Source organism: Capsella rubella, unplaced genomic scaffold (genome assembly GCF_000375325.1).
Source record: "Capsella rubella cultivar Monte Gargano unplaced genomic scaffold, Caprub1_0 scaffold_7, whole genome shotgun sequence".
Taxonomy (NCBI): Eukaryota; Viridiplantae; Streptophyta; class Magnoliopsida; order Brassicales; family Brassicaceae; genus Capsella; species Capsella rubella.
The window spans coordinates 14,608,170-14,622,976 of NW_006238917.1; the positions used below are offsets into that span (position 1 = coordinate 14,608,170).

General features: G+C 31.7%; 2 protein-coding genes across 3 annotated transcripts; one reads left to right on the plus strand and one right to left on the minus strand.

The window, feature by feature from the left end:
- Nucleotides 1–30: 30 nt before the first annotated feature.
- On the plus strand, nt 31–5,519 carry LOC17877643 (sucrose synthase 5). Its single transcript, XM_006284838.2, has 13 exons — nt 31–264; nt 1,671–1,825; nt 1,902–2,085; nt 2,566–2,684; nt 2,783–3,095; nt 3,173–3,346; nt 3,453–3,569; nt 3,657–3,823; nt 3,918–4,142; nt 4,256–4,822; nt 4,926–5,064; nt 5,159–5,244; nt 5,319–5,519. Exons 1-13 carry the CDS (start codon nt 46–48, stop codon nt 5,362–5,364), a joined length of 2,511 nt encoding a protein of 836 aa, XP_006284900.1. The 5' UTR covers nt 31–45; the 3' UTR covers nt 5,365–5,519.
- On the minus strand, nt 5,502–10,092 carry LOC17880365. 2 transcript variants are annotated; one of them, XM_023778386.1, is made up of 10 exons: nt 9,919–10,092; nt 9,721–9,788; nt 9,192–9,636; nt 8,881–9,090; nt 8,354–8,773; nt 7,933–8,256; nt 7,437–7,787; nt 5,989–7,347; nt 5,881–5,908; nt 5,502–5,791 (listed from the first exon to the last, which is right to left on the minus strand). In XM_023778386.1, the coding sequence occupies exons 1-10, from the start codon at nt 10,031–10,033 to the stop codon at nt 5,665–5,667; spliced, it is 3,447 nt and encodes a 1,148-aa protein (XP_023634154.1). In that variant the 5' UTR covers nt 10,034–10,092; the 3' UTR covers nt 5,502–5,664. The 2 variants fall into 2 exon arrangements, with proteins under 2 accessions (XP_023634154.1, XP_006283028.1); XM_006282966.2 differs by having other exon boundaries at nt 8,354–8,776.
- Between the last annotated feature and the right edge of the window lie 4,715 nt (nt 10,093–14,807).

Genomic DNA, 14,807 nt, shown 5'->3' on the forward strand with positions numbered 1-14,807 from the left:
AACGCGAAAACGCGCGTTTTATTCGTCTTGCAATTTGTCTTCTCAATGGAGATAACATCTGGATCGTTAGGCAATGGGATCCCAGAAGCTATGGGACAAACCCGCGGGAACATAAAACGTTGCCTCGAGAAGTACATTGAGAAAGGAAGAAGGGTGATGAAACTGAACCAGTTGATGGATGAAATGGAGATTGTTATCAATGATGTAACGCAACGAAGGAGAGTCATGGAAGGTGATCTTGGCAAGATCTTGTGCTTCACTCAGGTCTTATACCATTCGATTTATATAACTTTTTTTTTCTCAAATGACAACTTGAATTTTTTTGTTAGCAAAATATTAAATAATGAAGGTTTACGGATTTATATTTCAAGATTACTCTGCGAATAGATGGTCATGTTGTTTAACTGATTAGTATATTGTTAAACATGGTTATCCACGCTTTGTGTGTAATTAGGCATGTCAATTAGGGTTAAAGCCCGCGGGCTAGTTTGGCCCGGCCCTGAAAAACATCGGGCTCGAACTTAAATATATGTCCAGAAAAAACCGGGCTTTTTGGGCTAAGCCCATTCGAGGTAAAGGATTTTTTGGGCTTAGCCCGGTCGGGCTCGGACCGGCCCGAAAAACCATTAAACAAATATATTTTCAATTTTTTTTTTAATATTTTAGTTTGATTAAAAGATTTGATTAATGTTATAGTTTTCAAATTTACTTACTAGCCTTACTTATTACTTTTAAAATCTTTATCTATAATATTTTCTCTTATTTATATATGTCAGAACTGAACAAAGCTGTATATATATATAAGTATCATGATTTTGAAATCATCAAAATATATGTTAAATTTTGACTCTATCATATACTTTAAAGTATTTTAGTTTCATGTTTTATTGGGTTAAAGTGTAAATAATTTATTTGGCTTTTATTTTTTTCTCTTACATTACGTTAGTTTTATTGAATATTGATAAGTTATTTAAAATTTGATGCATTATTTTTATAGTAGACCTTTAAATATAGTTTTGAAATACTATTATGAACTTTGAAATTGATTTTTTATCGGTAAGTAAAGCCCAAAAAAGCCCGAAAAGCCCTGTAGCCCTGTTAGGGCCAGCCCGGGCTTTGAAATATAGGCTCGGAAATTTTTCTGGCCGGGCCGGGCTCACGTATATGAGGGCTTTACGGGTTTCGTGCCGGGCCGGGCCGGGCTAGCCCGATTGACATGCCTATGTGTAATTAAGCTTTTTATTTAGCTATTTTATAATATGAAATAAGTATCAAACTAGTATTTGTAATTCTATATGGTATGCATATCCATTTCCTTTTTATGAAAATTACATTTTTCTATAATTTAGTTTCACATTTCATTCAGAAAAATTAAAATATATATGATAGATAAGAAATATACTGAAATATATATTCAAGATTACAAATGATTAAAATCCCATACCGAGCAAATTAGTAAAAAAAAAAAAATCAAAATTATGTATAATAGGCAATTGTATATTTGTCGGAATATAAAGACAATTGTATACCAAAATTCTTTTTTTTTAATCTTTAATTTGTGAAAGTTATTTAATATATTTTGTTTTCTTCATTTTTGCATTCATAATATAGAAAAAATTCAAATGGTGATCAAAATTTATTTGGCACTGTAAATATGTATGAAAATGCAGGAGGCAGTGGTAATACCTCCAAATGTGGCATTTGCGGTAAGAGGAAACCCGGGGAATTGGCAATACGTGAAGGTTAACTCTACCAATCTCTCGGTAGAAGCTTTATCGAGCACACAATATCTCAAACTCAAAGAGCTTCTCTTTGACGAGGACTGGTCGGTCTCTCTTCTTTTTCCTTTACCAAATCAATATACTTTCACTTTCTTGATCTACTTAGAATTTTGTAAATAGGGCAAACGATGAAAACGCATTGGAGGTTGATTTTGGAGCTTTGGATTTCACTTTGCCTCAGCTTTCTTTGTCGTCTTCAATTGGAAATGGGATGAGTTTTGTGTCCTCGAAGCTCGGAGGCCGTTTAAACGATAATCCGCAGCCTCTTGTGGACTACTTGTTGTCACTTGAGCATCAAGGAGAGGTTAATATTAACCACATAAGTATATAAACTGAAACAACATATATTTAATTTTAGGTTTTTACTACCCCAAGAAAGTAGTTCAAAAATATATTTTTTACTTCAAAATACATATATGTTTTAGGTTTGAGAAAGGGTTTTTCGATTATATATTCTTGGTTACTAATTCATTTATGAACCTCTTCTTAAACTTGTAAATCTAAAGTGTAAGTATTTTGCAATTTTAGGATTGATAGGTAATTTCATAAATAAATGAAAAGAAAACATGCATTTAAAAAAGTTTACTAAACATTTTTCGTCTTCAAAAAATAATATTTTCTTAGAATATTTTATGTCTTTGCGTACACTAATTAAGAACAAAATTTTGTAAAAAGAAACTGAATTCATTTGCAAACGAAAGAAAAAGAAAATGTAAACGTAAAATGCAAATAAGCAATGAAGCCTAATCCTAAGCTTTATGTCAATGTTATTATAAAATATCAGAAACTTATGATGAATGAGACACTTAACACGGCTAGAAAGCTTGAGATGAGTTTGATTTTGGCCGATGTGTTTCTATCGGAGCTGCCTAAAGACACACCTTTCCAAGCCTTTGAACTCAGGTTAACCTTTAACTCATCTTTTGGTAGCTATTTAAATTACTATATAATTTATGGGATTATTGGTCAACTGATTTAATTTTGAGTTAACTCAAAAACAGGTTTAAGGAATGGGGTTTTGAGAAAGGATGGGGAGATAGCGCTGGGAGAGTAAAGGACACAATGAGAATATTGTCGGAGATTCTTCAAGCCCCTGATCCTCGCAACATTGATCGATTCTTCGCAAGGATTCCTCGAATCTTTAACGTTGTTATCTTCTCGGTTCACGGCTACTTTGGTCAAACTGATGTTCTTGGTTTGCCTGATACTGGTGGTCAGGTCGTTTACATTCTTGACCAAGTTAAGGCCCTTGAAGATGAATTGCTTCATAGAATCAACTCTCAAGGCCTTAATTTTAAACCTCAGATTATCGTCGTAAGTTCTTTTTCGATCAAGAATCTTTTAAATTAGAACTTGATAACACGATATTGATGTCAAGAATTTGATTCTAGGTGACAAGATTAATCCCAGACGCAAAGAACACCAAATGCAACCAAGAATTGGAACCCATTTTCGGTACAAAGCATTCGAACATTCTTCGAATTCCATTCGTAACAGAGAATGGGATTTTACGTCGTTGGGTTTCCCGCTTTGATATCTACCCTTACCTAGAAAGATTCACTAAGGTAAAACCAATACATCAAGAATGGTAGAATTCATTTTTTTTAAACCAGTTTTCTATGTTTTATCCTCTAGAAGTTTCTTATTGAAACTGTAACATGTTATGAGTAGGATGCAACAACAAAAATATTGGATATTTTGGAAGGCAAACCTGACCTAATAATCGGAAATTATACGGATGGAAACTTAGTAGCATCACTCATGGCCAGTAAACTTGGAATTACTCAGGTTACTTACATTTAAATTTAGTAAAATCAGACCAATATTACTCATTTTTTGTCAAAAAAATAACTAAAAGAGGTAATAAAAAACCAGGCAACTATTGCTCATGCCTTGGAGAAGACTAAATATGAAGACTCCGACATCAAATGGAAAGAGTTTGATAGTAAATATCATTTCTCTTCACAATTTACGGCAGACTTAATCTCTATGAACTCTGCTGATTTCATCATAGCAAGTACTTATCAAGAAATTGCTGGAAGGTAAAATAATTGATTTCATTTAAGACAAAGTATTATTATTTATACCAAAATCGAGCACGTTTAACATTATTCGGTTTTGTTTCGATTTTATTAGCAAAGAAAGGTCAGGACAATACGAGAGCCATATGAGCTTCACACTCCCGGGGCTCTATAGAGTTGTCTCTGGTATCAATGTCTTTGATCCGAGGTTCAATATCGCAGCTCCTGGCGCGGATGACTCTATCTACTTCCCTTTTACCGCGCAAGACCGGAGATTCACCAAGTTTTATCCTTCTATTGACGAACTCTTGTATAGCCAAGATGAGAATGGTGATCACATGTATGTCTCTATTCCCTTTTACTAGTCATTTATAATATATCCATAGTACTATATAAGGTTTCAAGAAGTGGTTAATCGCTAACTAGCCAATATTTTTTTCTTATGAACAAAAGTGGTTATTTGGTGGACAAGAAGAAACCAATCATATTCTCAATGGCAAGGCTTGATCTTGTAAAAAACTTAACCGGATTAACCGAGTGGTATGCCAAGAACAAGAGGCTAAGAGACTTAGTAAACCTTGTGATTGTTGGAGGATTCTTCGACCCTACCAAGTCTAAAGATAGGGAAGAGATCTCAGAGATCACAAAAATGCATTCACTGATTGAGAAATACCAACTCAAGGGTCAGTTTAGATGGATTGCAGCTCAAACCGATAGAACAAGAAACGGTGAACTTTACCGATGTATTGCAGATACAAGAGGTGCTTTTGTTCAGCCTGCGCATTATGAAGCTTTTGGTCTTACTGTTATTGAAGCTATGAGCTGTGGCTTGGTCACATTCGCAACGAACCAAGGCGGTCCTGCTGAGATAATTGTGGATGGTGTCTCTGGATTCCATATTGACCCGAGTAATGGAGAAGAATCAAGTGATAAGATTGTGGATTTCTTTGAGAAATGCAATATTGATCCTAACTACTGGAACATGTTTTCAACTGAAGGGCTTCAACGCATAAGCGAATGGTATATATAAAATAGAACTGTCTACTTTGGGTTAAGCTTTAAGCATTACAATATACTGATTAAAGATAGTTATATTTACAATTCTATGATTATACTTGTGCAGCTATACATGGAAAATATATGCAAACAGAGTGATAAACATGGGGAGTACATATAGCTACTGGAGACATTTGAACAAAGATCAGAAACTAGCAAAGCAAAGATATATCCATTCTTTCTACAATCTTCAATACCGGAATTTGGTAAAATTGTTTAGTCATTTTTCGTTTTACTTGTTGCGAATCGAATCGACACATAAGATGTTTTATTTTACCATCATCTTTTTCTTTGGAACAGGTGAAAACTATACCCATATTGAGTGATATACCTCGGCCTCCTCCACCTCCTCCAAAGCCTTTGGTGAAACCATCATCAGCTAAAGGGTAAGTTACAGCAACTTATTCAGAATCACCACAGATTATTTATATATTAATGTTATTTTCTATATATTTGACAGCAAAAGAACACAGTCACGATTGAGTTTCAGGTTGTTTGGTGCATAAGCTATCATTATGAAAAAAGTATATCTGATATCAGAATTAAACAAGTATCTAAACCCTGTTGTGTTTTAGTATTGTAGTTTCATTATTTATGTAAACGTTCAAGTTGTGTGATTACACATTCAAATAAAGGGAAACAAAGCACAAATATATTTTAACTTTACTGATCAACATAAAATGTCAGAGAAGAAGCATTGTACCGATATTACTAAGAACAAGCAAAACCGTGATTGGAAGATTTAAGCATATTTGTTTCAGGTTTTGGTCAAAATTGGATCCAAAAGGATGTATGTAGATTAAAACTTAGTAGGCTTGGCTATCTGGGACGATATCTGGGACAAATTCATCGGGTTGTGATTGAGAAGCTGTAAGTTTCGCCACCTTGTAACTTTTCGAGCTTCTTAGGATATCTTGCAGGCTCCCCGAAAACCTGTTCACAAGAGACAGGCAAAGAGGATTAATGACCATAGTATCATGTGTATCTAAAACTAACAATGATGCTGTTAACTGGTCACTTACGTATTCGTTCCTCCAACCAGATTGTTCTCTGTTGAAATTAAGAATCAAAGTTAGGATATCTGGTAGAGAGAAGGTGTGATCAAAGTTAGATTTGGATCGATAAAATACCTTGCTTCCTATAATACATAGAAGAAGTTACATCACTATCATTGTCGGATGAACTATTTGATGGTGTTTTAGTAGAGTCATGCGAAGTTGTCTTAGATTCATCTTCTGAAGCATTCCACTTCTCAGCATCTTTGAAGAAATTCAGCTTACTCTTGTTCGCTGTGACTGAGGTAGAGCTTTTCTTTACAGCTTCTTTCTTGTTGTTGACATTCATCTTACTCTTCTTCGCTGTGGTTGGGTTAGAGAGTTTCTTCGTAGCTTCCTTTTTGTTGTTAACTGTGCCTTTCAGGGGTGCATCAGAATGATCAATCTTTGATCCACTGTGATCATTCTTATCCCTTGACTGCAATTGACTAGTAACCGAACTAGATGGTTGAATTCTACCTTTCCTCTCTTTCGGTTTCATTGCACCATCAATGGAACCACCAGGATGCAAATCAAGGCTTTTCTTCTCCTTTTTAGATTTAGCTCCACCAGCCACTTTATCTTGCTTGTTACCACCACCAACAATATTGTCCTTTTGGCTAGAACCAAAATTATCTCCCATATCAGCATTCTGTTTTTGAGTTTGTATGGAATGGTTGATATCCTCAGTATTAACAGCGACCTCAATGATCTTATTCAAATGTGAAGCATTGCTCTCAGTATTCTTCTTAGCTGGCGTGAATGATGCATCAGTGTCTTTTGGGTTGTTGATGGGAGAAACCTCGTCGTGAGCAGAATTGTTTACCTCAACTGACCATACTTGGGCCTCCTCCGCAATGTTCAAAGAGTCTTTCTTCTTTGATCTTTTGCTTGATTTCTTCCCACTTTTTTCAGGATTTTCCGCAGCTTCGTTCTTTTGCTGCAAAGAATCTACTACTTGAGCCTCCACCACAATATTCAAAGAGTCTTTCTTCTTCAATTTCTTGCTTGATTTCTTCCCACTTTTGTCTAGATTTTCCTCACCTTCGTTCCTTTGCTGCAAAGAATCTAATACATTTCTGATAACAACGTCAGGCCCCTCTCCATCTACAATTTTGACAGGTTCAATATTCTGTGCAGCAGAATCTACAAGAGTATCTTCTTTAGCTAGGGTCTTGACTTTTTTTGAACTCTTCTTTTTAGAGGACTTCACTGATTTAACCTGACCAGCATCTATTTCAACTTTTTCCTGAGAAACGGCATGTTCACAGGATGCGTTTTCATTCGTGAATTTCCCAATGCGGTTCAGCGTTTTGGATTCATGGACCAAAGCAGTCGGGGTGCTTGCCAAACTAGCAACTTGTAGATTATTTGCATCTTGTATTTTATCTGCATTGATAGGTGTGGCTTCTCTACTTCCCACCTTGTCGATAAATTTGTCACCCATTTCATTTTCTACAAATAATTCACCAATTACGAGTTAATAGAAACGCTCAATCACATACAAATGTATAAAACTATATTCGACAAAGAATCCAGTTTACCATTTTGTATTGCGTCTACAAGAGTACTGGCAAGCTTTTCTCCTGTCGAGTCAGGAATAGATTCCGAAGTAGCATCAACTTGATGTATACTTACAGATACCTTCTCCTGTTCATTCACAATTTTCTTTGATGCTGCAGTAGCAGCCGTAGATTTATTGTTGTGATCCTTTGAGGACGACTTCTTTTGCTTTTTCTTCTTCTCTGTAGCTAGACTTGTTGCCAAACCACTGCTAACCTCTAACTGACTTTCTGGGTTGCTCACCAAATTATCGGTCTGAATATTATCTACAGAACTTGGTACAACTTTCCCACTTCCCACATCTTCATTAATCTTCTCACCCATCTCATTTTCTACATGAACAATAATATCCTATGAGCGAATAAAAACTTCCAATGCAATCTTAAAGGACAGCAATATTCGATTAAGATCAGGGATTACATCATGAATTTATGAGTTAATCATATAAAATCCCTGAGAGCAAAGAACTGAAATTACCTTTGCCAAGATTTCCACTTCTCAAGATAAGATGAGATTCAGAAGTCGCATCAACACACGCTACATGTCCAGGTAGTCCATTTATTACGTTCACAATTTCTCTTGAAGCTGTAGTTTCAGTAGCAGTAGTGGTGGCAGCAGCAGCAGCAGGTTCATTGTTGTGATCTTTTGAGCTCTTCTTTCGTTTTTTCTTCTTCTCTAGAACTGGACCGGTTGCCAACCCACTGTTTGCCTCCAAATGACTTTCCGGGTGGGTTGCTTGATCATCAGTTTGAATATCATCTCTACCCACATCTTCGACAGATTTCCCACCCATCTCAATTTCTACACCGAATCAGAAATGACATTATGAGTTAACAATAGAAACTCCCTGAAATCTGGTTGAAATGGATAACTAAATTCATTTGAGAACTGACATTACCTTTCTGTACTGCTTCTATGAGAGGGTTTGCAATAATCTCACTTTCTGAGATTGGACAAGATTTTGAAGTAGCATCAACACAATCTGCATTTCCAGGTACTTCGGTTATCTCATTCACAATTTTTCTTGAAACTGTAGTAGCGGCAGCAGTAGATTGATTGATTTGATCTTTCGAGCTCTTTGTTCGCTTTCTCTTCTTCTCTGTAGCTGGACCAGTTGTCAAACCACTGCTAGCTTCCAACTGGTTTTCCGTGTTAGTCACCAACTCAGCAGTTTGAGGATTAGGAGTCAATCTGCTTCCCTCGCCTCTTTCATCATCTTGTGATGTATTCTGTCCATCTACAAGTTCTGAAGGAGGTGGAAGATCCTTCTCTTGGTCAATCATGACTATATCAGCAGTTTTTCCTCCCTTTTCAAGATCTACTGAAATTCAGAAATTTTGTCTTAGGATAAGCCTACCATAACCCTCCATACAGCTCTAATATACGATTCCAATTTTCAACCTTAGTTAAAAAAATGAAAATTACCTTGTTCTGTTATTCCTGTAAGATCATCTATCTTTTCTAGAGCTTCTTTATCAGTTTGATTGTCTGGCACATCCTTCCCCTCACCCATGGTATGCCCATCTACAAGCTCTGAGTTAACAGTGGGATTTTTCTCTTCCAATACTCTGTCTGCATCAGAAGTTTGCGGATTCTCTCCCATACTAACGCCATTTCTCTCGCCGCTTTCAATGTCTACAGAACATCAAATATTACAACCAAAGGTAAATCAACTAACACACTCCAATAACATCTGAAGAATCACAACATTCCATAACAATCAAAACAGAAGTTACCTGTTCCCATAAGAATATCATCAATCTTTTCTCTTGGTGAAACTACACAAGATTTAGAGGCAACTTCAACCTGTAGTTTTCCACATAACTCCGTTGTATCAACAACAGATTGACTGAGATCAACCTTGGATTTCTTTCGACTAGTTTTCCCATCCGAACTTCTAATCTTCCTCTTCCTCGTCTTACTCTCAACTACTTCGGTTTCTAAGCCTTCTTCAAGAATCAAATCCTTAGTATGCATACCATCTACAATTGCAATCTCCTTCTTCTTCTCAACCATCTCAAGATTTGAACGATGTTCATCAGCATCCATTATAGCCAGAACCTCACTCTTCTCAACTCTTACAGCATCAACATAGATAAACCAGTTTCTACCAACCCCATCAAAAGCCTTATACACATTCATAGATTCTGCGAAATGATAAAACTTTCTTCGTCGTTTAACCTGAAATTAAAACCACTCAACCATCACTTTGATGCTAAACAACAAAGAAACGTATATGAACAAAAGCAGCAAAAAACACAATACCTTCAACGCAGAAACATTAATTTCTCCAATTTCTGGGAAAGCTCTTTTATGCTCATAGCGTAATTTGTCTACAAACCAAAAAAACCTCAATAATCAGAGAAACGCAGTCACAGTTGAATTCGAAAAATTAACATCACCACTAAGTTTTCGAAGCCGAATCAGTGATGAATTTGGGGATTTTTGTTTTTGATTCTTCACCTTTGAAATCGGAGATGATTTCATCTTTATGTACGGGTAATGCAAGACCAGTGTCGAGGCTTGTTTCTATGAAGACGCAGTGAATCTCCGGTGAAGTATCTTCGCGATTAGCCATTGCTATCGAAACGAAACTGAAACTGGAAGCAGACGAGTGCGAAGAAGACGATGGAGAAGTTTACAGGGAATCGAAAAGGTTTAGGGTTTTAACATTTAGAGAGGTTAGTCAAATAAAAAAATGGAAAAAAACAATTATTACAAATTTTGGGAAAACAATTTTTTATTTAATTTAAAAATATATATATTAGGAAATAATTTATATGTGGGTGATCTTATGGAATAATTATTTTTTTCTTTCTAAAATACTAATTTTTTATTATATAAAGTTGGGTTTTCAAATTAGTCATGACACGTGTTAATTGAATTGATAAGATGTTGACACGTGTCAAATAATTAATGGTAAAAAATTATATAAATTAATTTAAAAAAAAATATTTTTAAAATAGAAAGAAGAAAAGAAAAATTCAGGAAATTTAACAATTATTTAGTAGTAATCCTAAAGGAAAAAGGATAGTAATTATAAAATAAAATTATTAATAAAATTATGTCTAAGAAATAAAAATAACAAATAAATAAAAAAATACAACAAGTTAGTCAACTAATAGATAATATTAAAAAATATTTGCATTATCGTGAATATTATGTAATATTTAAATATTTTTATTCAGTAAGTCAATTTAAATAAGTTTGGATTAATGTGACATGTGTCAATTGTATCGATAAGATATTGATATGTGTAAGTTAACGATATATTAAAATATTGTAAAAATAAATTTATAAACCTATCGTAAAAAAATTCTACATAAGTAATATATATAAATTATACCTGATTATAATGGATTTTTATGTTAATTCATAAATTTTTATTATATAAAACTTGGTTTTCAAAGTTACTAACTAACGTGATTGTGATATATCTCAAGTAAAACATTAGATGACGGGATATGACACATCTATTTTGTAAAAAATTAGATAAAAATAGAAAATTACAAATAAAATTAAAATACTTCGAAAATTTTACTTATAATTAAATTATTAACCTAATATTTAGGTATGCCGGTCTGGGTTTATAAAAGAGATTATGGTTTAATATTTATAATTAAAAAATATTATATGTCGATTTAGTTTATAAAGAGGGATTAAAGTTTAGCTTTTACAACTAAACATGCTATATGGTTGCCTGAATTTATAAATGAGCATTATGGTTTAGATTTTACAATTAAAAAATGGTTTATGTCGATTTAGGTTTATAAATAAGGAGTAGAGTTTCGATTACACAATTTATACAAGGTTATATATATGTTTTAATTTATAAAAGAGAATTAAGATTTTGATTGTACAATTTTACGAGATTATGGGTTTAGCAAAAGAAATATGTTTATTAAATGATTTTTTAATATTTGATAATTGTTTAATTTTTAAATTATATCTAAATGTTGTTTAATTTTAATTTATATTTAAAGGTAATATGTCATAGTGCAATCTCATTGGTTAAAACAAGAAGGGTGAATAAAAGAGAACTAAAAAATAGTCATTATTAACTTAAAATAAGGATACCAAAAGTCAATATAATTTGTAGTAAAATGATTTCTAAATTTTTTTATTCCAAATAAGTAATTTTGTATTCTTTCACATTTAAAAAAATTTCTTAATGTTTATCTCAACGACACTATAACTCATTTTTTTGGATTGATGTTAATTTTTAAGAACTTAACCATCAAATGTTTTTAATAATTAATTAAGTTTAAGAAATACAATAAATTGCAAAGTAAAAAAATATGCGAGAATATTTTTTTTATAACTGGAAATTAGGAAATAACATTTTTAGGAGAATGGTATAATCATGTTTAGGGTATAATATCTATATTAAGTTTTTAAATTTTTTTGGTAATGGTAATATTATGAAAAATGGTGAATAGCTCACAATTGTTTTGGTGATCGATAGTGATCGATAATTTAACACATGAAAACAATAAAGTGTTATATGGTTTATAAGGTACTACTTGGAGATTCAAGCCAAATCTTTATAATTTTTTAAAAGGTTGTAAATCGCCTTTACAAGTTTTATAAGGTTTTTAAAAACTTTTTATATGTTATTTTTACGTTATTTATAAAAGATATATAAAATTTAATACATATATAAAGGTAATTTGTGTGTATGTTTATAAGTTTACACATATATTTGGATAAATTTCACAATTTTTGGTGGTTTTTGATAAAGTTTGTAATTGAGGTTTTTTAAAAAAAGTGGTACTTTTGAAATTTCTCTTACAATTAAACAAGGTTTTATGCTGATTTAGGTTTATAATTTAGGTTTATAATTTAGGAGTAGAGTTTAGATTACATAATTTATACAAGGTTATTTATCTGTTTCAATTTATAAAAGAGAATTAAGATTGGATAGTACAATCAAACGAGATTATGGGTTTAACAAAATAAATGTGTTTATTAAATATTTGTACCTTTTTAATTTGTTATAATTATTTAATTTTTAATTTATATTTAAATGTAATATGTCATAGTGCAATCTCATTGACTAGACTAAGAGGGGTGAATAAAAGAGAACTAAAAAAGAGACATTATTAACTTGAATTAAGGATAACATAAGTCAATATAATTCCTAATATAATGATTTCTAAAATAATATTTTTTTCCAAATATGTAATTTTTTATACTTTTATATTTAAAAATATTTCTTAATGCTTATCTCAACGACATTATAACTCATTTTGTTGAATTGATGTTAATTGGTAAGAATTTTACAATCAAATTTTGTAATAATTAATTAAGTTTAAGAAATACAATAAATTGCGAAGTACAAAAATATGCAAGAATAGTTTGAAAAAACAGGACATTAGGAAATAACATTTTTTAGGATAATGGTATAATCATGTTTAGGGTATAATATCTAAATTAAGTTTTTTTGAAAATTTTGGTAATAGTATTATTATGACAAATAATTTCAAAAACACCCCTTTCCAAATACCATTTTTAAAAATATCCCTCTTTCAAATTTTATCAAAAAGTCACTAAAAATTTGAAATTTATCAAAAAAATGTGCAAGCTCATATATATACATTTTTATTAATGACCATTTTATGATCTATCTTAACATTTTTGAAGTATATTTTGTACTAAAATCTATTTTGGGTTATAACATTTTATTTTGTAATATTTGCATAGTCAAACCCTTGCCATTTGAATAAATAACAAAATTTAAAAGTAAATTTTGTAATTAAATCACAAGAAAATTGGAAACAAATATTTATTACATTCAAAAAATTTCCTAAAATATCTCTCTAATAAGTTAAATCCCTCTCCAATATATTTATATGATCTTATTGTTTTTAATTTATATTATTACATAACATATATTTATAATAAAAATACAATTTTTTTCACATATTTTGAAATTTAAATTTTTGAAATCGGACGCATATAACTCAATCGATAAAGGAAAAAATATATGTACAACGTCTACATAAGGTATAAAATTTTAGATAACAGTTCAAAACCATTATAAATTGAACGGGTTTGAGTTTACATAAATATGATTATATTTTTCCAATGAGTTATACATATTAAAAATCTTTTACGGGTTAAGTTAAAATATGATTTTTTATTTACAACGAAATCGTCATGTGGTATACCGCAGGTTGACCACATATATCTATGAATCTACTTATAATACAAATTCATAAAATTATATAAAAATAAAATAAAATAAACACGTATAAAACTAGACTATATAAACCAACTACAAAAATATCCACCAAACAAGTATATTAAATTATGGACCCGTGGTGTACCACGGGATAAATCCTAGTACCCTTTTGCAAAACTAACATTTTTTGTCATTTTCATTTTTGCCCTCTCTTAAATTTTAATAATCATTTTACCCCTAGATAAAAGAATATTCTTTCCTTTTCTTTGTCGGCAAAAAATATTCTTTCCAAAGGAAGGAATATTCATTCTAAAAATTTTCCGCGAAAAATTTTCATGCAAAAAAATAGACCAAGACAAAAAATAAAATCCATATGGTTGGTATTTAATCTTATATAAATGAACAAATAACAAAACTAATCGAAAATAATGTGAAAAAGTAAACCAATGATAGGGAGTGTGTAGCAGTGTATGGATAAAGATAAAAGGGTAAAGGAATAAGAAGAATACAAATAAAATTATCTAACTAATTAGTTTGATAAAATCGTGAATATTAATATAAAGTAAGGCCATAGATGAACTATATTTTTCCTATAATTGTTAAAGTTTTATCAAACATAGAAAATGTCTTTTCCGTTAATACTTTAGAGAAAGTGCATTTTTGTTGTATTAACTCTAAAGATATTTTAGCAAGTGTAACTCTGCATTTTTCATTATGGAATCATTTCTGGAAATTGCAAGAAGTCGAAAACCCTTTATTCAATTTGATAGGTTTCTCTCATTCGAGAGCTAGCGTAGTGATCGATTTTGTGTGTTTATGAACATTGGGTTGATTGTTTATGTTTAGATTGTGGTATTTGTTTGAATTTGAAGTGTTGGTGTTAAGTTTATGAACTAATGGTCCACATTTACACTTTCTTAATATATAGAGACATATCTAGATATTAATTTCTGTTTCTTTTTGTCAGTATATTTTTTTTTCAACTTTTGCGGTATATGTTTTGAAAAATTCCAAAATGTCAGTAGAATACTAAACAGATTTTTGAATATACATGTAAGAGAAATTAATTAAACTAGAAAAGAATCATGGAAAAGGAAATGGTTTATTGTGTGTACCTCTTCCCAAATAAGCTTATAATATCTCTCGGAACAGCATGTGGCCTAGTTAA